Raw genomic sequence first — 26689 nt, 5'->3', positions numbered from 1 at the left:
AATATGCATACAAATAAATAAAAAAATCGTAAAATAGTAACAATTTTATTTAAAAAAAAAAGTGTACATAACTAAATATTTCCTACTATTCATTAAGATTTACATTTATTTTAAGTAACTACATCATTTTTAAGTATGAATAAACTTATTTAGAATTATGGTAACAATAAATGACCAAGTGGTGTTCAAAATTTTCTAACAAAAACTTGTGGCTTCTGTCTGAGTACATATATTTATATATGGAAAAACTTCGTTCAACATCAACTGATGTAACGGGAGCATTTTTCAAACTAACCAAAACATTTGGTTCTAAATTAATTGTTTCCGAAATATTTCCAGCTAGAACACTGACTACTTCAGAAAGAATATGGTAACCTTTATTTTTTTCCATAGTAGCTTCAAATTTTTTTAAAATATCTTTTCCAATATTACCTCTAACGTTCCGACAACATGACGCAAATTCTTTTATTAATGCTGTACTTTCGAACAATGACAGTTTTGGTGATTCTAACTGAGTAATTGTTTTTTGAACAAAACTAAAATTTGATTTTATAAATGAAAGTTCTTGTTGAAGCAAGTTACTCTGAAAAGTTTGTTTAGAATCCAAAAGAGATTGGGAACTTTCATCTGTTAACGTATCAATTATGTTCTTTATTTTAACAAAATGATCTGCATAAAAATTAGCTGCTTCTAACCATGTTCCCCATCGCGTTAAAATAGGTTGTGGTGGAAGAGGAATGTTAGGTAGCATTTCTTTATAAAGTTGAATTCTTATAGGAGATTTAAGAAATACTTTTTTGACACTGGATATCATGGTATTTACAAGAGGAAACTTTTTTCGTATTTCCTCTGCAACTCTGTTTAATCCATGCGCTACACAAGTAACATGTATTAAATCTGGGAAAAATATTTTTAAATTTTGTCCTGCTTTTACCATATAAGGAGCAGCATCCGATAAAATAAGCAGTAATTTATTAGAAAGAATAGTTGTCGGAAGAAAAAAAGTTGCTAATGTTTCTTGTATAAAACGCGAAATTGTTAAAGCATTTGTTTTCTCAAGTTGCTGGCATGAAATAAGATGAGATTTTGGTAAGGTATCTTCTTTAAGAACACCAATCAATAAATGAGCAATATACTTTCCTGAGGAATCAGTGGTTTCGTCTACAGATATGTAAAAATAATTATCTGCAATTTCTTCCTTAATATTAATTAACACCGACGAGTATAGCCCGTTCACATTATTTCTTCTTAGAGACCGATCACTTGGAACATTAAGTTTGCAATATTTTTTTAGAAACGAACTAAAATTTACATTTGCTAATTTTGAAAGCGGTATGTTTGCAGACACTAATGCGCGACACAAGTCTTCATTAAAAGTTTCTTGCTCATCTAATTTTTTTGAAGTAGATTGGAAACATTTAGCCATTGAAGTTTGATGTTTTCCTCCTATTTTTCCTTTTTTTGCAATGTGTGAAGCAGTTCTCACATGTTGGTCTATCTGAAATTTCTTCTCACATGCTATCTATAAATAAAAATAAAAACCTTTATTTTAACCCAACCTTTAAAATATAAAAATATACAAGGTGTTTTTGGTTAATCAAATAACTGGTTTGGAAAAAAAAAACATTCGCTAAGTGTTTTAAATGCAGTATTAATCCACAAATTAGTTTTTGTTACTAACCATTAGTACATCATATAACTTATTTTAAAATTCAACAAAAGTTTTTTTTTTGTTAATTCAATTACAATAAAAATAATTGTGTTTTAGAATAGCTGACTTCATAAAAAAAAGTAAAGGTGAAAATTTTTTCTAAATACACACCATTGTATTGTACCATGGACAATTTTTTCTCACTAAAGGAAGCTATTTTTCATTTAAAAACAACCTACGAGTACTAAATTTCAAGTAAATACGTTTATTGGTTTTAAAGTTATTGTTGTTATTAACTAAAAGAATTTAATTTTTTTTAATTTTAACACCCTGTATCTAAAAAAGTAAATAAGTTTGACCCCTCATTAACTATATCGTTTTGTTCAATTTTTCGAGAAGTATCTACAGTCAAACGTTGTAAGTGTCATTTGGAAACACCCTGTATGTATGAAATATTAGATATTTAATAGAAAATATTAGATACTTACAATTTTGCCACAGACTGAACAGTAGATTTTTCCCATATCCATAGACAGCTCTTTATAAGGTTTAATCCAAGTTGAAGCACTGGTTGTTTTAGGCATTATAAAATCACAATCTTCCTTTTTGTTACGCACAACGAGTGTTTACGCTTTGAATATCAAAACGAAAATGATTTACAAATCTGAGCATCAAATTAGAAATGTTTAGGTACCTAATTCAATAAACTGGGAGATTTTGGAAAATCCCTAAATTAGGAACAAAACTATTAGCCGTTTACCTGCTGTTAAGATACAATAAATTGTAGATAGATTTGGGGATTAGATCATAAAATGCAAATGAGCGAACCCTTAGCGATTATCCAATAACTGAATGCCTCAGTGACCGAGACTTTCTAAGAATGTTGAGGGCTACTTAAATTGATCTTCTTTGAAATTGTAAATGTTTTGTACCTGTAGAGATTACGTACTTAGATCATTTCTTGATTAAAATGACTACAAAATTTTATACAAGAATTGAAATAAATTGGTATGTTTAAAAATTTTCAAATACAGTATAAAAATCTGAACTTTTATGCACTTTATGCAAACTTTTATACAAATATGCCAAAATATGAAATATTTGCATAAAATATGCACAATATGCAAAATATGCAATATGCATATTTGCCGAAGTCTAGTGATTTATTTGCGTTAAATGTAGTTAACTACTCTCTAAAATGAACGTACCACCTTAAATGTATCATCAGCAAGTTTGAAGCTATTTTTCTTCTAAACAGTTAAATGGATTTCGATGATTTTTTTTTTCAAATTATAGGTCTATTTCAAAGGAATAACATTAATGTTTTCTGAGAAATGTCAACGATTTACCCATATACGAGGTGTAAAAATAAAGTTTTTTTCATCTTATTTTGTAATACCCTGTGGAATTTATTATAAGCAAACGTTACATCTCATTAATATTGCGAGATAGTTTTATATTTTCTCAACATTTTCGTAAAAAAATCATGTCGATATCTCACCTATCAAATATTAGACAAAACTTTAAATGTAACATGTTTTTATGGTCATTTAAAGCAAATCAAAACAATAAAAACACTACTTACGTACTTACATAAACTTTATTGACGTTTAAAATATCTATAATTTAAAAAAGCCTAACCTAAATAATCCTTAAGAAGTTCTCTGTCTCAAAAACACTTAATATCTTGTATTTCCGCCTTTATTTCTAATAACTTCATCATAGCATAAGGCATACTGAAAATCAAGCTTCGTGTTTGGTCTTGATCAGTTGCATTCCAAACTTCTCTCCCCATAACTTCTCTGCCAGACAAGTGGAGGTTGTTGACTACTGCGTTGACGATCAATAATACCCCACAAATTCTCTATGACATTTAGATCAGGGCTGCAGGATGGCCAGTTCATGGTTGGTACACCATCTTCGTCAATATAATAAGACGTATATGGATAAAATGTTGACATTTCTCAGAAAACATTAGTATGTTCTCAACCTTAAGAAATAGATGTATAATATTTTACGCATAAAGATGGTTTACCATCTTTATAAACTTTTCACGAGAGTAATCACTCAAGATTAGACAAGAAATTAGACCTATATCAAAGTAGAGAACAAACTGGATTCAGAGCAAACTTTGGAACCAACGATCACCTCCAAACAATAAAACAACTCATCGAAAAATCTATAGAATATATCGAGCCCTTAGTTTTAAAATTCGTAGATTTCCACAAAGCATTCGACTCAGTTGAACTTGACAGTGTTATAGAAGCACTAAACGAGAGCCGCATTGATAGCCGATATTCGAGGCTAATATGTAATATATATAAAAATGCGACAAGCTCGATACAACTACACGCTAACAGCAACCGAATAAAAATCCAAAGAGGTATCCAACAAGGTGACACGTTATCACCTAAACTTTTTGTATCGGCTCTAGAAAAAGCGATCAAAACCCTCGAATGGGGTGACAAAGGAATAAATGAGGACGGAGAGATGCTACACCACCTAAACTACGCAGACGATATAGTCCTGATTGCAGACGATTTGGGACAAATAAAGAAAATGTTGGAAGAACTTACTACAGCCTGTCATGTAATAGGTTTAAAAATGAATATAACAAAAACAAAATATATGACGAACTTAGTACCAAGTTAAAACCTTGAAATACAAAATGAAGAAATAGAACTGGTAGACAAATATATATATATATATATATATATATATATATATATATATATATATATATATATATACATATATATATATATATATCTGGGTCACGAAATTAAGATAAGTAAGGACAATCAAACAACCGAAGTATCCAGAAGAATAATACAAGGATGGGCAGCATACGGAGCTCTAGGAACGTTTTTAAGAGTGACATCCCAACTAATATGAAGAAAAAAGTTTTCGACCAATGCGTGCTACCGGTGATAACCTATGGTGCAGAAACATTATCGCTCACATAGAAAAACGCACAAAAACTAAGAGTAGCGCAGAGAAGAATGGAGCTATCGATGATAAGAGCCACTCTGCGAGACAGGATTAGAAACGAAGATCTACGAGCTAAGACCAAAGTCATAGACGTCATTAAAAGAAGCTGTAACTTAAAATGGAAATGAGCTGGACACGTTGCCAGAATGAAGGACGGAAGATGGACTCGCAAACTAGTTGAATGGAGACCAAGAGCCGATAAACGTAGCAGAAAAAGAACCACCAACACGATGGCAAGACGACTTACGAAAGATAACAAAAAACTGGATACAGCAAGCACAAGATAGAACACTTTGGAGACAAACAGGGGAGGCCTATGTCCAGCGGTGGATTAAGAGAGGCTGATGATGATGATGATTTTACGCATGAATTAAATTATGCCGAATTTAAAAGGTTTAAGAATCATTTGTCCGAAATATCGTTAAATGTTAGTCGTAGTGGTTTTGCTTTACGGAATGCACGCTTGATCGAGTTACGAATTACACTTTCACTTATATAATATGTCAATTGGTTATTGACAGAAAAGTGTTTCATAAGAGAAGTCCGGAAAGACAACGTGTTTCCTGGCTTCATAACCTAAGAAGTTGGTTTAATATTTTGACCAAATGTCTGTTTCGAGCAGCTGTAGACAAAGTCAAAACTGCCATGATATTCACCAATATTTGGATCGAATTGCTCCCATACCGTGACAACATTATACGAGAGTCAGCCAGCTCTCTGGGGCATCGCTTAAACAACATTTTCCCCCTGCACCATGCATCCCATGGGCACGGTGGTGTTATACCTCGGTATGGAGCAGAGTTGTCTCAGTGCGATTGTTGAATGGTTTGTCAGTTTAAACATTTGGCAACAACCTTTTTTAGCTTGATAAGTCCCTATTTGGTACCAATAGTTTCACACCAATTAATAATAAATTATAATTCTTTTCTAGGATCCCTCCATATTTACGGTCCTAACTTGTCAATCCGAAAAGAAAGGCACAGCCATTGCGGACTTCGTAATTTTCCCACCGAGATGGTCCGTTCAAGAAAATACCTTCAGACCGCCGTATTACCACAGAAACTGCATGTCGGAGTTCATGGGACTCATTCTTGGAGAATACGAAGCCAAACGGGGAGGTCTGGCACCTGGCGGTGCTACTTTGCACAGCATCATGACACCTCACGGTCCTGACAGAAATTGCTTTGAAAATGCTTCTAACGAACATTTGAAACCTACGAGAGTTGCAGAGGGGACTCAGGTTGGTATTAGTTGGTTTTATTTTGGTGATGCCAAAAAGATAATTATATATGCACCACAGCTAAGTTTCAAGCAAACCATTATCTTAGATATCTCATCTACTGTAAGTATATCATCTCCATGATATACTTGCACAATACATGTCCTCTTATTATTAGTATTTTAAGAAAATATCTTGTTTTTTTAAACGTATAGCCTAAATTGGGATTCCGAAGTCCAGTTTTCATACCAGTGTTTGGAGGGTCTTCCGGGTGGTCTGCTAGTGTTGTATTTCTCTTCCTTTATAATCTTTGCAAGTCTATTATCATCAATTCTATCAACGTGGTATCTCAGTGGCGAGGTTATAATAGATCTTACACGTCTTGTAATTTTTTGTTTTGCCTTCGATGCTCATATGTTTGTTTCCCATATTACATCCCGGAGAACTTCTGATACCCTAGCTACTGTTATCGCTTGTGTTTGTACTTTTTATTTTCATTTCTACTGCTTGTAATTCGTTTTTTTTTTTGTGTATCCTCTTTTCTTCTCTTCTATTTTCTGGTAATTCTCTACAGTTGTTCTAGTTCGTAGGCTAAGCATCTTTCTTTAGGCTTTATTTTTCTCTTTTGTTGCATCCTTGCATTCATCGTCAAACTAATGATTTTTACGGGCACAATTTTCTCTTCCTATCTCATCTATTTCTGCTTCAATATCTTCCTTTATTCTGGTCCAGTAGGAGTCTATATCTTTTTGACCTTTTCCGTTTACATTTTGATCCCTTAGCCTGTTGGTGATGTTTTCCGAATACCGTTCTGCAATTGTTGCGTCTATCAGCTTTTGCACATTTTATTTCTTTCTGTTATCTTCTTTGGAAACAATTTAACCTATGGCGTGAGTTATGTAGGAAACTGGTGTTTATTCGCATAGACTGCCCTAAAAATCTCACAAGAAAGAGTCTCACTAAAACAAATCGCACGATCTTAGTAGCCATTTCACATCACCTTCACGTGAGATGACCATGGCTTCAAATAGCTCGTACAAAATGTCCAATGCGGCACTGCCGTGTGGCACGTAGAACCGTTCTATTGAAACCATATGTCGTTGGTGTCCATATTATCAAAATCCACAACGAACCTTGACTTTTTCGGGATGCAATTCACTCTTGAATCTTATCTGGATTGTTATCGACCCAAATTCGATAATTCTGTTTGTTGGCGTAACAGTTGAACAAAAAATGGGCCCTATCATTCACCTCGTTCCATATGGTCATTTACCTTCACCTCCTGGTTGAGTTGAATTTTTTACGGGTGCGGACACAAGTTTGTGCAGACCGAGTTCTAGTGAGCGACATGAAATCGACTGCTTCGGATTCTTCTGCATACAGAGCGGTCCATGTTTGCGTGTTTAGTTCGTGTAGGAGCAAATAAGTTGCAGTTTTTATTTCAGATGGAAACAAAATTAGCTAGTGCTGATGTTATTATTATTAACCATTTTTATCCTAGAAAAACGAAAACGGAAGAAACGGCATTATTGGGTTACACCAGTATTTAAAAATAGAGAAGTTTATAGTGGAAATATTCTTCTAAGTGATTTAGTTACTGGATAGCTTCAAAAATGTTATCGCATGTCGTCTGGTTTGTCTGTGTATGCTTTAATTATTTTTTCAACTTCATGATACATCTTAGAACTCATCGCAGAAATAGGAGTGAAAGACAATAATCAGTAAAAATGGTCTTTGGTTGGAATGCGCAATTTTCTTTGATATACCGACAACCAGCGAATAATGTTTGTTCTTGTTCAAGCTTGCACGGCGCATCGCAATTTGTCGTTCCCACGTTGGCCGGTGAAACTCCGGCTTTATAATCGTAATGTGTTATGTTATTATGACAATCTTTATTGTCACTCTTTGTACTAAATTAACTATGAGGAAATGTTTCTTTATTAAATTTTTCTTTTTTTTTTCAGGCTTTTATGTTTGAAAGTTGCATGGGATTAGCCCTCACGAAATGGGGAGCTAAAACATGCGAGAAGATCAACCCTGACTATTACAAATGCTGGCAGAGTCTTCAAAAGCACTTTACAGGCCCCAAAAAGTAAAATGCACTTCAAATCTTCTACTGGTTTATAAAACACTTTTAACAAATATCTCTTTTATTTGTAACAAAAATATTTTGTACAATTAAAATCGTTTTAAGTAAAAAAGGAATGTTTTTTATTTGTCCTTTATCATATTTAAACTAACATAGTAAGTAATATATGATCAGGATATCACTGAGGCACCAGCACTTGGTTTACACACGTAGAAGGTGGCGTTGCCTTGGTATTTCTTCTGTATGTTTTCTATAACTTTCTCAATAGCATGGGAGTAAACCTAAAAATAAAAACATATATGTTTAGAAAGATAAAGAAATTTTTTTGCAAACAAAATGGAGCAAAATACTCATTTAATAGGTACCCATAGAACTGTCTGTTTTTGTAATAAAAAACATGTTTCAAGTTGTCTCTAGAATTTGGTTGTTTTCATGTTTTCACACCCTTCTTAAATTTAAAATAATTATTTCTCTTAAAAGTATGTTCTGCAACAGTATCTGAAGCAACTAAAGAAGCACAACCATGGATAACGTCAAATGGAATTGCATGTAATGCAATGGTCTTGATAATGAAGAAGCTAATATTCATTTTATCGGTCCAAAACCATTATACGGTCCACCAAAACGTTTCATAGTGAAAACTGTCCGAAAATGAAGAATTACCAGTGCAACCAACTGGAAAAATATTCCAGACTAAAGTCGATCAAAGAGATTATTACAAGCTTTCTGCTCGCTACGAAAAAACCTCAGATCTTCAGAAAATTCTACTTAGACTAATCACAGATAAGCTCACTGGACGTTGCTCAGTCTAAAACAGCTCAAGTATGAACTGAGTCTGAGTTCAACAAAAACAATATAATAAGAAAAAAATGAGAAAGATCAACTTAAAGATCACATAAAAAAATATGAAGAATATGAACATTCACACATCAATGATAAAAGAAAAAGTAACAAAGAAAACATGGAGATTCTCAGTACGATTCAACGATGATATTTACAATTTTCGAATATCCTCATCTGAATGTGATTAAGTATTTTCTTTATCAAGTAATAATTAAGTGATAGATGAAGGCCATTGTTAAATATATTCTGTTTCAATATACAAATGTAAATTAAATATTTATTTATTCTTACCAAGGTGACGGTGCATCCACCAAATCCACCTCCCGTCATTCTACTTCCTATAACTCCGTCGACCTCTAGGGCTAGCTCTACAAGACTGTCTAATTCTGGGCAAGACACTTGGTAGTCGTCTCTAAGCGAGATGTGACTTTGATTCATCAGTTCGCCGAATTTTAGGAAATTTTTCTGTTTTAACATCTCAGCAGCATCGGATGTTCTTTTAATTTCTGTGATTACATGCCTCGCCCTCGCAACGATTTCTTTGTTTGTATTTATTGATTCTAAATCTGAAATTTATTATTGTATGAATTAAGTAAAGAAGAATTGTTTTGTAATGTATTTAAATATCAAATGACTTATTTCGGTAAATTATATCTGATAAGCATTTTAATCCTACAATTATTTTATAGAATACAGTCCATTTTCTAAGTTTTAGGTTAAGTTAGGTTATGTGTCTAATATAGACATATAATACCTAGACTAAGTGCATATAATACCTAGACCCGTTCCCCAAGTGTGATAGACAAAAATGATGCAAAGCAGTCCCTGTATCTCTTTCTAATGGGAGGGATTTATTTCCTGTATAAAACTGTAACTAAACTATAAAACTGTACCCCGATGAAGAACAATATCTTCAAATACAGGAGCCACTAGAAGAAACAATAAACCGGAATAACAATGATGAAATACAAACAAGAAGAGAAATAATAGACATAATAGAGTTTAAAAAATAATAAAGCACCAAGTATAGCATTACAAGAAACAACGTATAAAGTTCTAGCTATGTCGATCAGAAATAGAGTTAATGCCAACATTGAAGAAAATCTGGGTGAATATTAAACGGGTTGTAGAGCAAATCTTCTTCTTCTTTTGCCCTATCCGTTTCGGACGTTGGCTATTAACAAGGCTATTTTGACTTTGTTTACGGCACCTCTGAACAGTTCGGTCGATGTTAGTCCGAACCATTGTCGCAGGTTATGCATCCATGAGTGTCGTTTTCTTCCCGGTCCCCTCCTACTGTCGATTCTTCCTTGGACTATTAACTGTAGCAGCCGGTACTTAGTATGCCTCATGACATGTCCGAAGTACTCAAGCTTCCGTTTCTTTACGGTGAAGATTATTTCTTTGCTTTTGCCTATTCTCTGCATTACTTCCACGTTAGTGATGTGGTCTGTCCAGGATATCCGAAGAATACGGCGATATATCCACAGCTCAAAGGATTCTAGTTTCTTCAGGGTGGCTTCCGTTGTGGTCCATGCCTCTGCTCCATAGGACAAGACCGGGAAGACATAACACTTGACCAGTCTTAATTTTAGTTCCATTGAGATTTTGCTTGTGAACCACTTTTTCATATTGTTGAATGCGTTTCGCGCTTTTTCAATTCGTGATCTTATTTCTGTTGACTGGTCCCATTTTGTGTTGACTGTGGTTCCAAGGTTGTGTATGTCTCCACTTGTTCTATTTTTCGGTTGTTTAATGTCAATTGCATCGGAGGTTGTTGTGTTCTGCTGATGAGCATGCATTTAGTTTTGGTTGTATTGAGTTCTAAACCATATTCTTGACTTGCTGTGTGTATGCTTTGCATGAGTCTTTGAAGCTCGTTGCAGTCATTTGCGATAATAACTGTGTCGTCAGCATATCTAATATTATTGATTACCTCTCCGTTTACTTTGATACCCTCCAAAATTTCTCCCAGTGCTTCTCTGAAGATTTGTTCAGAGTATATATTGAACAGGAGCGGCGAGAGGACGCATCCCTGTCGTACACCCTTTTTAATATCTATCTTCCCACTGTGTAAGTTGCCCATCTTTATCTCAGCACTTTGGTTCCAATAGAGACTGGTTATTATGCGCAGATCCTTGCCATCAATATGCATCTTCCTGAGCATTTCTATGAGTTTATCATGTTTGACCTTGTCAAACGCCTTGGAGAAGTCGATGAAGCACAAGTGGACGTCCTTGTGCATGTCTCTGCATCTTTGAATTAAAACTTGCAGACTGAAGATCGCCTCTCTTGTGCCCAATGCGCTTCGGAATCCGAACTGTGACTCCGATATATTTGCTTCGCATTTGTTATATATACTATTGTGTATGATTTTGGTGAAAACTTTGGTAATGTGATTTATCAAGCTTATTAAGCGGTGTTGATCACAGTGTTTTGCACTTGGTGTTTTAGGTATGGCTACAAAGGTCGATCGAAGCCATTCCTCTGGAATCTCCCCTTTGTCGTAAAAGGTGTTAAAAAGGCCTGCCAGAAAATCGAGGAAGTGGTCATCCGTTTCGCATAGGAGTTTTATGATCTCGCTCTGTATGTTGTGTAGAGCAAATAGATCTGTAATATACCAATCTTTTACAATTAAACAAATCCTGGCTAGTTCATATGAATTCAATTTTTCACTAAACATATTGTTCATTGATTTTTGACAAGCATATGACACAATAAACAGACATAAATTGATCGAAACATTAAAATATTTTGACTTTTCGAATTAAATAACACGATTAACTAAATCCCTTCTGAATGAAACCAAAAGTAAAGTTATGATAGAAGGTCATGTCTCTGACAGCTTTATTATCACTAGAAGCCTGCGACAAGGTGACTCCCTGTTTACTGTATTTTTTAATCTAATACTTGAAAGAATTCTATGGGAAAGTCATATACACACTAAAGGCTCAGTCGACCACTATAGACATCAATGCCTAGCATACCCGGACGACCTTGCCCTAATAACAAGACTGCCAACCGAATTAAGAGAAATTTAAAAAAAACTCGAGAGAACAGCCAGGGAGTATGGGTTGGAAGTAAATGAAGTGAAAACAAAGTATATGGAGATGAGAGGAAATAATGGACATTTAGGACAGTGGCTAAAGGTAGTAAAAGTGCTGGAACTCTAAATAAGATGCTGAGATCAAATAAAATATCCAGAGGAGCTAAAAGAAGAAGAAATACAACGGTTATCCGACCAACGGTGCTTTACGCTAGCGGGACCTGGATCTTAAGCAAAAACATAGAATTAAAGCTATCCTAGAATGCAGAGGATGACTACAGAGAAAATCAACAAAAATTTTAAAAATTGAATGCCTTAACATATCACCAGTAATTCCTCATTATTTTTGTTACAATTATTAATTAAACACGAAAATATATTCTATTTATTTTTGATATATCTCAGCTCAAGTAAAACAAGTTTTTTTGCCTCGTTCGTTTTTCCGTTGAGACGCCTGCTAGAGCAGGTTTTTTCTTTCAATATATAAACACACTTCGATATTATGTTACTGCCAATTCTCCTCTTCTCAGTAATATAAAAGTTAGGAAGTTCAATTGGAAAATATATTATTTATTACGGCAATTTATTACGTTGTAGGTAAATGAACTAATTATTAAAATATTAGACGATATGTTTTCACAATGTTTCAATTATACACGGTGAAACTATAAAATATTAAGAAGTTAAGAATAATGTGAGATTACAAATTAAGGGATTAATTTGTGATTGAACACATGACATGCAAACTGAAGTGTGCTTCTTTGGTTCCAAGGTTGTTTCTGAACCCAAATTGTGTTTCGTTTAGTTGTACTTCTATTTTGTTGTAAATTCTCGAATGCAGTATTCTTAGGGAAAATTTATTTAATATTTATTTTATATTTTATTTATTTATCATAACAAATGTTGACAGTAGCCAGTCTGTTGGTATATGTCCTGTCTCGTATATTTTATTAAATAGTCTTAGAAGAGAATGTTTACCCTTTTTGTCGAGTAGTTTGATTATTTCGTTTGTAATTTCATCTGGACCGGTTGTTTTTTTATTCTTTGATAGCTTTATAGCTCTTTCCATTTCATCGAGTGTTATGTTTGGAGCAGTCGATATATTTTCGATTTGAATTTCTCTTCTATCATCATCAAACAGCTCCTCAATATATTCTTTCCACCTCTCTAATCTGTCTTGTTCATTGACTATATTATTTCCTTATTTATCATGTAAATTACTTGCAGTTACTTTATTTTACGCGAATTGACGGCTTTAAAGAAATTACGGCATTAGGGCATATAGAACATTACATGAAAAATACTCAGTAGGTATTTCTTAAGAACTTCAAAAGGGAAAAGATATACAGAGTGATACATTTGAAATAAGAAAGTTTATTAAATTTTCAGGAAGACGGAAGATCTGACAACAATGTAAATACCACCACAATACAAGATTCTTAATAATAATTTTATAAAACTCATGCAAGCTGTTTCCGAGAAAATTAAGGCATTCCATAGGTACTTAAAACTCAACCTGTACATTAAAAATGAAAAAAAGCTTTGTTTTGAATGTATAAAAACTACGTTTATTTTTGTTTTTTAAAAAGGTTTGTAGGTGTTTTTGAACAGATTCTGCACTGATTTTATGTCGCGACATTTTTACACTCCAAAATAACTATTATTTCGCTAAGGTATTGAATTTTTGAAATTTTGCAAAAAAGACATGATTATTCTCGTTACGGGTGGCGGCACTATTTTTTTCAGTTTTAAGTAATAAATAAAAAAAAATTGGTCCCAAGAATACGCACTCAAATTTCAAAATCAATGTTTTTGGCATCAAAAAAGTGGATATTCGACATATTCATGATTCACATAGCTCATGGGTAAAACTTACTGTGTACCATTTCTGGCACACACAGAGGTCTATTTGCGTTTGAAACTTTGCTCAAATATTCGTATGGAAGTGGCGATTTTTTGTTCTTTGTAGCAAAAAAGGTGAAAACGAGCAAAAATCCAAATAATTTTCAATTGTTAGTTAAAAATAGTGCAAAGTAAAGATTTAAATTTTCGAAAAAGCTTTATAGTCGAGTCTTTACAAAACGCGAGCTTAAGCAAAAGTTCATCGAACAAATTTATATCAATGGTAGCACCACATATTTTCTACGTTCGTTGTTAAAACTGTGCTTTGAAATAATTCCTAGTTTGAAATGACTATATTTATATGATATATACTTACATTTAATATCATCCAAATTGGCATCCCTTAAGCTAACTTTTTTAAGTAAGAGAGCCGCTTCCTCGCATTGTTTTCTCCTAGTAGGATATTCACTGCCAGTAAGTTCGTGTTTTACGTTTGAATTTGTGATAAGGACTAATACATTTTGCTCTGTTAATGGGATCAAATGAGATGTTAAATGCCTAAAAAACATTTAGTAAATACTAAATATCACAATGAAATATTTTGACAAACATTAACAGGCCTGGCGTTTTTTGTTTTAATTGAAAATGTTTGAAAGAAATGTATATCCATACTGATTTATTATTTATTATAAGGGAAAATACTTGTTACTCATGTTGCAATCAATGTAACATGCTTAATTGGTTGTTAAATTTAATTTCAATTTCTTAAAAATGTTATTATTATCGAATTCTGCCCGAATTAATTTTTACAATAGACACTTCTTTTTATGGGAGCAGTAGACACTCCTCATTCCGCCTCGATATAAATTCGCTAAATGTTGTCATTTTCGAGTACAGTTTTAAGCCAGGTTTACACTGTCACAAGTCAGTTCTTGACTATAAAGCGCTGGACAAGCACGGACAGTTTCTACTTGGGGAAGTCAGTCGTTTGTTGTACTCTTCACAGGTATGCCAGAGATTAAAACAATGTGTTTACAAGTTTCTACAACCGCTAGTGCGGTGTTTGAGAGGACGCGGACGAGGGCCACTGTTACGAAAAATAGACCAGCTATATATTCGAAACAGTGATGGACTGGCGCAAAAAAGTTGCCACTACTATGCCAGTGCTGTTGTGCCAGTGCGACTAGCGCCAGTAACTGGATATGTGTAAACCTGCCTTTATGGTTTAAACTAAAGCGTTTACTAAGTATTATAGATTTTTAGATTCTTTTTGTTGTGATAACGAGTTTTGATTTTTCTCTTTTGCAAAAAACGCAGTTAGCTCCGGGGCGAATGCCCCTATACGAGAAGATAGCATAAAATGTTTCACATATTTGTTTATCGATTCATTTATCATAATATCAACACCATGACCATGGTGATTTGTCCTAGTTGCATTGTCGCTAGAATCAGTAAGGAAACAATTTGTAAGAGAGCTAATACAACTTTCATTTTTTAAATAAATTATTGTAAAAGTTAAATATTATAATTACCTGCAGTCTATTAATAGAGCATGGTCTTGTTTACCCATGAACGATATAAATTGATCCATAATACCACAAGGCATACCAGCGTAGTCGTGTTCTGCTTTTTGACAAGCCAAAGCCTTATCAGTGAGTCTAAAAATACAAAAAAATACGTTTATTGCACAACCTACGATGACAAACAAACAAAGTAATTACCCTATTGCTTTGGTTCCAGTTAATTGGTCTAAAAATACATAAGTAGCGACTTCCAAGGATGCGCTGCTTGAAAGGCCGCCACCTATTGGTACATTAGTGTGTACAACAGCGTTAAAAGCAGGGGGAATGTCGCCTATATAGTTTACAATCACTCCTAAAATGATACAATATGTTGTAAACATTAAGTGCAGCAATTTAAATATTCAAATAGTAAAATTAACAAGTATATAAAAGTACAGCTCCTTCAATCTGGCTCGGTCGGTCGGATGCGCAGAACAAAATAATTTCCTTATATTACTGAGAGCTATTTAAATGAACCACTGAAGAAACCTTGCTGAAAAATACAATCGGTACAATCAGAATGTTTTAAACGGAATGAAATATATTTTAAAAATATTTTTTTAGTGTCTTTTTTTAATTGTTGATTTAAATTATTTACATAGTACAAAAAAAGAGAAGTGGCTAATTGCAAGTTGACCAAATTTTACATGATTACATTAATCATTTATTCTCCGACCGCCAAGCGAAAGAGATCGAGCTCCTAACGTTAAATTTGTGCTAGCTTTGAACAAAAATAAAATGCTCCCATTATTTGGGGCCGTTATAGTAACATAACAAGCATGAATACGCTAGCAGCGACCTCTATATGTAGCAACGAGAAGTCAGGTGACTTCTCTTCGATGGCGAATTAGGTGAAATGAAAATTCAAGTTTACTGGAAGCTATTGGACGATATTAAGAATAATCTTTTATTCCGACAACACATCTACAGTCAACCCTTGAAAATGGTTGGATTTGCAGTTGCAATACCCTTGGATATGCAGTTTAACTAATTTACCATCATCGAAGAGAAGTCGCCTAACTTCTCGTTGCTACATATAGAGGTCGCTGCTAGCGTACTCAGGCATGTTATGTTATACAACATATGACATCTGTAATATTCTTTGACAAACAGGTTCCTAAATCTATAGATTCTGGATTTATGTTGCAATTATTTACCTTTTATGTACATCACCCATTTTGGTCCCACGGGAGATATGGCTCTGATTGGAGCACATGGACTAGGCAGATCAAATGTTGTTTTTTGGTCGCAAAATTTACTAGTTGTATATAGTGTTACTTCAGATCCATCAACTTTTTTGCCGACCATTACAGTCACCAACGGAAGTGCCTGAAAAAAAAAATCACATTATTTTTAAAACTTTATTGTAACGTAACTTGTCTGGATGGGAAGTGGTGGGTTGAAATTGGGAATTGAAATGAACTAATGAAAAGGACAGAATTTGGCTAAAAGAAAGGGTAAAAAATAAAAGGCACCACCTAGTTCTTTGTTGAGGGACGAGGAAAACTCGACACTTGACCTATAGGGAGATTGGTTTAAAAAAGATAAAAAAAGATAAAAGAAGCAAACACACGTACTTTGTATGTAAAGAAAAAAGATTATAGGAGAGCATTAAAAACAAAAAAAATGGCTACAATTAACAATTTTTATTATTTAAAACTTCAGCCAGATAAAAGTATTACGGATTGTCAACACATTAGCAAAGTAAACATAAATAAAAAAACAGATAGCGAAAAAAACAAAAATGTAAATTTAGACAGATGTTAAACAAATCCTCTTAAAAATAGATGGAATACCTTCATAACTGGGGAAAGCTGTAAGATGAATTCAAATAGTAAAATTTATCAAAACTTCTTAGACATTACTTCAGCTATAGCACATTATCATTATAATGTCGGCATTAACATTTACTACCTATTAAGGAAAAATACCACAAGAATGGCTTTTATCCACCTTTGTTACTATACCAAAAAAGATAAATGCCAAACAATGCAGTGATTACCGTACAATCAGTCTGATGAGCCATGTACTGGAAATATTTCTGAAAATTATACACTCTAGAGTACACAGAAAACTGGAAATGGACATCAATAATACCCAGTTTGGATTCCGAAATGGACTTGGAACAAGAGAGGCGTTGTTTGCACTGAACGTTATGTCTCAAAGATGTCTTGACATAAATCAAGATGTATTCATGTGTTTCATAGATTACAACAAGGCCTTTGATAAAGTGCGGTATGATCACCTAATCAGACTCCTGACAGAAAAGAATTTAGATAAACGAGACATCCGACTAATAGCAAATATGTACTACAATCAGAAAGCAGTAGTGAGAGTAGAGAATAATACCACTGAAGAAATCGAAATAAAGCGAGGTGTGAGACAAGGGTGTATACTGTCACCAACCCTGTTTAATCTCTATTCCGAAAACGTAATGAATAGAACACTCTCTGAGCAATCCGTAGGTATTAAAATAAATGGTGTTAGATTAAACAATCTGAGATTTGCCGACGACACCGTTCTGATCGCAGAAACACTTGAAGAGCTACAGACATTGGTGAATAAGATAGCAGACTGCAACGAAGAATATGGACTATCTTTGAACATAAGGAAAACTAAATTTATGGTAATATCGAAATCAACACAAAATGTCCAAAATTTATATTTACACAATGAAATTATCGATCGAGTTAGCAAATACAAATATTTAGGCACTTTTATAAATGAAGACAACGATAGCTCAACAGAAATCAAAATAAGAATAGAAAAAGCCAGATCCATATTCACTAAAATGAAGAGAGTGTTCTGCGGAAGAGATTTGAGCCTTGAAATGAAACTTCGCCTGATGAGATGTTACGTACTTTCTGTGCTGTTCTACGGAATGGAGTCATGGACGTTGAAAAATATTGATACCAAAAAATTAGAGGCATTTGAACTGTGGATGTATCGCAGAATCCTGAGAATATCATGGACCGAGAGAGTCACAAATGTCGAGGTCTTGAGAAGAATGAATAAAGAAAAGGAAGTCATATTTACGATCAAAAAACGAAAACTGCAATACTTGGGACACATTACAAGAGGCGAAAGATATGAACTGCTTCGAATAATTATGCAAGGGAAAATAGCAGGAAAAAGGTCCATAGGAAGAAGACGAAACTCCTGGCTAAAGAATCTACGGGAATGGTATAGCTGTAGCAGCAACGAATTGTTTCGGTCAGCAGTTTCGAAAATACGTATAGCCCTGATGATCGCCAACCTTCGGAACGAAGATGGCACTTGAAGAAGAAGACCTATTAAAAAATACCTATAAATTAACTGAACAAGAAGTATTACTAAACATATAAACTTTTAGGTTGTACACAAAAAAAAAACAAAACGTCATTACGGAATACAAAAACAAACAATAAAAAGTTAAGGGACATATCCTATTTAAAAAAAAAACTTTGCACTTTACTGCACTAAATACATAATATGTAAAATAGTTTAAATTAAATCAGGTTGATCAGTTCGGATTAGATCATAGGTCATGACCGGTAATACGCATTGGTCAAATACTTTTTTTTTTGAGGCTAATTGGTATGTTGGCCCCAAGTGAGTCTCTCAGTTTTCCAAATACTGCCCACGCTAAAGTAATTCGTCTTTGGATTTTGAATGTTTGGTTATCCCTGCTGATTCTTATTTCATGACCCAAATAGGTATATTTCTCCAGCAGTTCTACCACTTTGTCTTGAATAGTTAAATGGTTATTGGAAACCATATTTGTCATAAACTTAGTTTTGGCCAAGTTCATTCTGAGGCCCACCTTCGAACATGCAAAGTCCAATTCATTTACCATATCTGTGGCTTCTCCTAAATTATCTGTGATAAGGACAATGTCATCTACAAAACGAAGATGTTAAGCTTTTCGTCTTCTATTGTTATTCCTCTGTGGTTCCAATTGACCATCTTAAAGGCATACTCTAATGTCGTTATGAATAATTTCGGTGCAAATGTATCTCCTTGTCTTATCACACGTTTTGTTTTTAATGGTCGGATTTTATCGTGTATCTTAACAGTCATAGTGACATTGTAAATATTGTAAATAAGTTCACTATACCTATGGTCAATCCTGCTGTCATTCAATGCTTCTATAAGGCTGTCTATTTCGATCATGCCGAACGCTTTGTAAAAATCTATGAAAGTAAGGACAAGAGGTTTGTTCTGAAGCTATTTTCTTGTGGTATTTTAAAGTAATTACTATTTAAATGGGAATAAGCCACAATTAAAGGTTAAAGTACGTTTATTAAATAGAAGGCGATTTGGACACCCCTCTCCACTTCCACTCTGACATCAACACGCTCCTTATAAGGTCATAAGCCCACTGTGACGTCATGCCGCGTCGGCCCGCATGACTTGGCGCTGGACAACAGCTGTATAATGTACTATTATATTTTAATTATATGTATAAACTAATAGGTATCGTTCACAGGTATCCGAAAAAGAAAAACTGTCCAAACACCTGGCATAATACGTTATATATGAAAATATGGAGGAGCAGTTGAAAGTTATAAATTTGATAACTCTTAAAGCTATATTGAAAGACCAAAAAAAAAATAAAGATCTAAAATATAATAATAAACTAGTAAATTAAAATGTTTATTACAAAAAAGTAAGAGAAAACGAAAAAATCATTCTAACCGAAGATTATGGCCAGTTTTTAAAAGATGTACATAGAAATTTGTGTCATATAGGAACAAAACAAATGCATATGATGATTGGACCATACTATACGGCTAAAAATTTAAACAAAAAACGTACTTTAACCTTTAATTGTGGCTTATTCCCATTTAAATAGTAAGAGGTTTGTTGTATTCTATAGATATTTTAATGAGTGTCTTTACTGTATGGAGGTGACCATTGGTACCATAATTTGAACGGAATCCTGCCTGCTCTCTCGGTTGGTAGAAATCTAATTTTTTCTCTAATCTTAATGTCACTAACCTAGTGAACAGCTTGTACATATGGGTTCAACAGGCTAATAGGTCTATTTTTCTATCTCCTTTTTTATGCAAAAAGATGGTTATAGCATTGTTCCATTTTTTGAGCCCCTCTCTTTATTGCAAACATAGATTAAATAGTTTCCTTAATTTATTTAATAGCATATCCCCTCTATTTACGATAGCTTCTATTACAATTCAATCCCCTGCTCGGGCTTTATTATTTTTCGTTTTTCTTAATGCTTGTAAACAAGATACTGTTATACTGACCGATAATATCAAAGATTAACAGATGATGCTCAATCGAGTAAGTACTACAGGTAAACAATTTGGACTTAAGATCAACAGAAAGACATCTAAATTTATGGTGATTGTAATAAGTAAAAAGAACATTCAAAATATCAATCGGCTTACTGCATGTTGAAAGCGAACATATTGAAAGAGTACACCATTTCAAATATCTGGGATACACGATAGAGATTAAGATTAAGCAACCGCAACTTAACCGTTAGCATCCGATGGTGCGCTACGAAATGTTACGTATTCCCTACGCTACTTTACGAAGTAGAAGCATGGACGTTAACAGTAACCACTATAAACAAAGTAAGAGGTTTCAGAAATGTTGCTATGTAGGTTCATACTCGGAATACCTTGAAAAGACAGAGTGAACAATACAGAAGTATTGAGGCGAATGGGTAAACAGATTGAATTATTAATAACTATTGAAAGAAGAAAAGAGTCAAATGTGGGCCATTTGTTTCATAACGTCTGTACAGTCTGCTACAGCTTATAGTGGAGGGCAAGATGGAAGGTAAAAGACGTTTGGGCAGAAAGGAAAAGTCCTTGCTGAGAAACTTAAGAGAATGGTTCTAAATACCAGAAGCTGTAAACATAATACATGCGGCAAAAAACAGAGAAACCTATCGCTTGATGGTCACCAACCCTCGGTAGAAGTCGCATATATGAACCAAATATTGAAGTTTTCTAATTTTAATCGTTTTTATCTCACATTTTTATAACATTATTAATAACACTACTATCCAGTACCGATGAAGTTTACACACGAGTACATGTTCTGTTTTTGTTATTTTGTACATTTTTCATAAAAGATTATTTTTAAACATCTCGAACATTTATATTTTGTAAATATTCTAGCAAAATAAACCATTTTTTGACTGGAGTAGACTCTATATCTACAGTGTCTCATATACATCGATTAATAATTTACCAACTAAACTTACTTTTTGAACGCATCATAATATTATTGCAGATAGTTTATAAATAACCTTATCACGTTAGTTTCTCGGCGACCCGTAAATTTTTAGTTTATTTTTGTATCAATGTTTATCCACCCGTGATATTCGACATTTATAGTGATATATGTAAGTGCAATCTTATCTGCATTATATCATACAACTTTCAAGGCTTACGAATCATTATAATATAGTTGTATAGGTTGAGAATAAATACGATTTGTTCCAAAATTAAAGAGACTAGATATAAAAACTTCATATATACCCAAAAAAGTTCAAAAGTTAGAATGCTCACTAGATTCTTAAATTAAAATTTTTAACCTAAATCTTATATTTTTATAGTGTATTTTTATGTATGAGAGAGTAATAAAACAATAAATTATGTATGCAAATCCCTAAACTGTTGATAGGGGTGACTCAATGAAAAACAGATATTTGTCAACAAGTTTACAGAAGTATATAGGAAAACAATTTTAAATTGAGTATGACCACCAGGTATAAAGGTTGAAGCAGAATAGAATACAATAGTTGTGAGGGTTACTAATCCCTAAATAAGGTTGCCAGTGTCGGAGTGATGGAGGTTAACAGGTACTAATGAATTTGCAAGAAATGTAAGATGTTTATTTTATTGGTTATATATAACCAATAAAAGTTTAATAAGTACCTACCTATTTGCAAAATAAAGTTTAATTCTTTAGATAAAATAAAACGTTTTATTTTATCTGAAATTAGTGCATTCCACGAAGTAAGGGTTTCAACAATCAAACATTTAATTCTTTAATTCCAGGAATCTACGACAGTAATTGACTAGATAATTACCTTCTAAACTTATTCCACAGAAAATGTGATAGTGGGTTTTTCCATTTTGTATATAGGAAGGTCCAAGTGGCGTATTCAAAATTCTTAACAGTTCACTAAAAGTAGGTACTTCAGTTGCAAGGTGCAGTTTATTGTGTATACTAGTGTTATGGAAAATTTGGAAGTGCCGTGTAAACGCCGAAAAATTGGTCCTCTAACAGTTAATGAAAAAACATTAATATTTAATTGTTTTAAATCATTTACAGACAAACGTTTATGTGAAAGTGTTGATGAGACCGTTGAGTTAGTTAGCAGTACACTTGGTGTTGGGAAATCTACGATTTACAGAGTTATTAAAGAAGAGAAATGTGGTAGTTTTCAAATGCCACGTAATGCTCCAGGGAAACCAAAATTTCAAATAGAATATCATTTTAAAGAAGGACTTCGACGGAAAGTGCATGAATTCTTCTTTAGACAAGAATTTCCAACATTGGATAAAGTTCTTCTCTCAGTTCGAGATGATAAGGATTACCCAGAAATGAGTCGAAGTACGTTATGGAAACTTTTAAAAGAAATAGGCTTCCGCTGGAAAAAGAATCCCAGAAAGTCTATTTTATTAGAAAGAAGCGATATTGTCATATGGAGAAGACATTTTCTAAGAACCATAAAGGAAATGAGAAACCAAAAATGAAAAATATTTTATCTTGATGAAACATGGATCAACGAGGGTCATACACCAAATAAATTTTGGCAGGATGAAACTGTTACAAGTCAAAGGCACGCTTTTGTAAATAACTTATCTACTGGTTTAAACCCACCATCAGGAAAGGGACGCAGGCTGATAATAGTACACATTGGCAGTTCAGACGGTTTTGTTGAAGGTGGTTTATTAACTTTTGAATCAACTCGTACCGGTGACTACCATGAAGACATGAACGCTGATGTCTTTCAAGAATGGTTCGAACAAATGATAGATCTTCTTCCTAAGAACTGTGTAATAGTAATGGATAATGCAAGTTATCACTCCAGACTTATAGAAGGACTGCCCACAACCAAGTGGTTAAAAAAAGACTTGCAGAATTGGCTGAGTTCAAAAAATATTACGTACCATCCCGGATCTATAAGAAAGGAACTTTATTCGTTGTGTGCCCTTCATAAAGAAAAATTTAAAAAATACGAAATTGATGAAATTGCCAAAAATCGTGGAATGACAGTACTTAGATCCCCACCATATCATTGTGAATTAAACCCGATTGAACTGGTATGGGCACAGATAAAGAGTGAAGTTTCAAGAAAAAATACCACTTTTAAAATTCATGATGTTAAACAGTTGTTTTTGGAGGCCGTAAATAATGTAAAACCTGAAAACTGGGAAAAGGCAGTAAATCACACTATTAAAGAAGAGGAAAAAATGTGGAAGCTGGACAATATTACTGATAAAATGATCGAGCCAGTTATTATAAATCTTGGTTCTGAAAGTTCATCTTTTGAATCTGATTTGGATTTGTAACAAGTAGCTGTAAGTTTTATATTAATATTTTTATTCATCTATTTAACATACCTTAGACGGTTTTAAAAACTTTTTTTTTCTCTTTTGTAATTTTTAAAAATTAAAAAAAATGTGAATTTTTTAAAACCCTTTTTAATGTAGGCCAGTCAGTTCTAATATAGTGTGTGATAAAAGAGGTCACTTTTGTTTACATACACATAACACTTTATAACACTGAAATAATTCATTTATTTTTTACAATTATTCAAAGTAATTTTTCAATTAATCTTGAGCACGCCCATGGAGTGGTCGGAGCTACCAGTTAAAATTATGCTAATTACTCTCTCGTTCATAAAAATAAACTATAGTAGAGAGCGTAGCATATCGTCACTGTTGCTATAAAAACATAACCTTATGACAATTCATCATCATCATCATTGGCTCCATAACCCATGGTGGGTCTTGGCCTGCTCAAGGATAAGTCTCCATTCTCTCCTATTCTTCGCCTTGGCCTTCCAGTTTCGTACTCCCAACATTCTCAAGTCTTCCTCCACCTGATCCTTCAATCGTTCTCTGAGTCTGCCTCTCCTTCTCACTCCGTCTATTCTTTGGTTATAAATATGTTTTGGCGGCTCCATCTCATTCATTCTCTCTATGTGACCTAACCACCGCAGTCAGTTTATTTTGATGGACCTAATAATATCAGGTTTGCCATACAGGCGGTAAAGTTGGAAATTATAGTGCCTACGCCATAATCCTCCCTCCTGTACTCCTCCATAAATATGCCGGAGGATTTTATGTTCAAAGCATCTTAAACGTTCTTCATCGCTCTTTGTCATCGTCCATGTTTCCGACGCGTAGGTGAGGATGGGCTTGATAAGAGTTCTGTATATCACTAGTTTCGTTCTTTTTGTAACTAGGCTTGTTGTTAAAAAATTTTATGACAATTCACTCGTATGTAAGACTGAATTTATTTTGAAATATAGAACTTAGTGCACGACACATTATATTTTTATATGTTTAATATTAAGACATTGCTGCGTTCCTCAACGATTAAAAAATAGGTTTGAAAGAAAACCCAGAATACTGGTGTGAATAATTAGATGAAATAACCTACCTTGCCGTCCACATATGACATATCTATCAGTTCCCTCAATTTTCGTACCTGTCTGTTAAAAGAACCAGGTCGTTAAGTCCAAATAGTACTCGACTCATAAAACAAACCTAAATGTGGACTTAGAAGGACGATAGAAGAACAAGATGAAAACCCTGCCTTAGTTGGAAAAAATACAAAAAACGAGAAAGTATGCACATGATTTACATGAATCTATCTATTAAAATTTTTAAATTTTATTTTTGTATTACATTGATTACTGGAACTTACCATAGGCATAACAAATCCATCGTTATAGTCGGTATGTTCACCGATCAAGTTCACTCTACCGGGAGCAAATACTGCGATATTTGCTTCTTCGCCAAATTGTTCTTTGAAAATTTTTTTTGCTTCCACTACCAGCTGCTCGACGGGTACAAACTTAGTTGCCATAGCCACTAAAAAAAAAAAAAAAAAGATCAAGAAAACGAAACAAACAATGCAGAAAAATATTCATGTGAGGTTATAACTGATAAACGGAATAAAAACAAACATTGAATGACTTATCCGCTTGCGACAGCATTCCCTTAATTTGCCTTAAGGCTTATCCTCGAAAATCCTAACGGTAAAATTCAGTGAGATATCTATTTCAAAAATATCTTTCTTTACATAAACCAAATCCATTCACGAAGAATATTCTAAACGTCATCCCTTGTACTAGATTTTATATTTATACCTACTTAAAACCCCCTGTGGTGAAAAGTCTTGGGCCTATACAATAAAGCGATCGGGCGGTCTTCTATTCAATGCGGTTATGGTGTAATTAGAATAATACGAGTATACCAAAGTAATATTATTTATTAAATAGTTAATTCACAACTTAGCAAGGGTACATACAGGTAACAAATAATCGTCCTGTAAATGATTCATAACAATCAAATCGAAGACAAACTTTTATAAAATTTTATTACAAAATAATGTATAACAAGATATTTTTTTATGTCTTATATTTTCTTTTGTTTATTTTTGTTACTTTTTTTTTACTGACAAATTGGTTTTTAACGTAGATTACAGTTTGATGATAAATATTCTGAAATGGAAAATGTTGAGATGTGACGAATAAAAACATTCATGAAATTAAAATTAAAGGATTTACGTCTATTAGTGGTGCTCAAATGGTACGGACATGTCCAATGAATGAAAGACAGTAGACTCCCGAAACAAGTACCTGTATGAACAACTACAGGAATCCAGAAGAAAGGACTACCGTAGAAAACACGGATGGAAGGAATAAAAAACTCAATGAGCTCGAAAGAACTTAAAGAAGAATGGAACAAACGAATTGAATGAAAAATTGATGTCGCAAGACGTTTTATACGGATTATATCATATTATAGGTACATTATTATTATATCATATTATATATATTTATATAATATATTATATACACGATATTGAAGAAGGCTACAACATAGAAAATCAACAAAATCTACATTGTCAACTACACAGTGAAGGCCCAACAATAATAGAAGTGTCAAATGCCGTCCTAAAACTCAAAGACAATAAAGCCACAAGAATCGATTAAATCTGTTGGGAAATGTATGAAAAGGTGGTGATCAACTTTTTGCAGTAATCCATAAACTAATACCTAGTACTTATATGGCAGGATGGATTGGTACCAGAAAAGTGGCTAAATGAAATAATAACTATAAACTAAGACTATATTTACCAAAGATATTTCAGAATTAAACAGAAAGATACATACACGGAATTGAAAGAAATTACAGCAGGGCTGCCACAAAGAAGTGTCTTTACCTTTTGTATACGTGTTATATTA

At 33.5% G+C, this 26689-nt stretch overlaps 2 protein-coding genes across 3 annotated transcripts in view; one reads left to right on the top strand and one right to left on the bottom strand.

Annotated features, from left to right (window-relative positions):
- Nucleotides 1-8062, top strand: part of hgo (homogentisate 1,2-dioxygenase) — a 70930-nt gene extending 62868 nt beyond the window's left edge. The window contains exons 5-6 of the mRNA XM_072539857.1: nt 5574-5882; nt 7826-8062. Coding sequence (XP_072395958.1) covers nt 5574-5882; nt 7826-7957 — 441 coding nt within the window. The 3' untranslated portion in view covers nt 7958-8062. The remainder of the gene's footprint in view (nt 1-5573; nt 5883-7825) is intronic.
- Nucleotides 8010-26689, bottom strand: part of LOC140447286 (galactokinase-like) — a 45248-nt gene continuing 26568 nt past the window's right edge. For both annotated transcript variants that reach the window (XM_072539860.1, XM_072539859.1), the window contains exons 2-8: nt 25144-25310; nt 16401-16572; nt 15403-15556; nt 15214-15339; nt 14058-14239; nt 9085-9359; nt 8010-8231 (exon numbers count right to left, since the gene is read on the bottom strand). In XM_072539860.1, coding sequence (XP_072395961.1) covers nt 8121-8231; nt 9085-9359; nt 14058-14239; nt 15214-15339; nt 15403-15556; nt 16401-16572; nt 25144-25305 — 1182 coding nt within the window. In that variant the 5' untranslated portion in view covers nt 25306-25310 and the 3' untranslated portion in view covers nt 8010-8120. The remainder of the gene's footprint in view (nt 8232-9084; nt 9360-14057; nt 14240-15213; nt 15340-15402; nt 15557-16400; nt 16573-25143; nt 25311-26689) is intronic.

This window comes from Diabrotica undecimpunctata, chromosome 8, assembly GCF_040954645.1.
Source record: "Diabrotica undecimpunctata isolate CICGRU chromosome 8, icDiaUnde3, whole genome shotgun sequence".
Lineage (NCBI taxonomy): Eukaryota > Metazoa > Arthropoda > Insecta > Coleoptera > Chrysomelidae > Diabrotica > Diabrotica undecimpunctata.
This window is presented reverse-complemented; position numbering and strand designations above follow the sequence as displayed.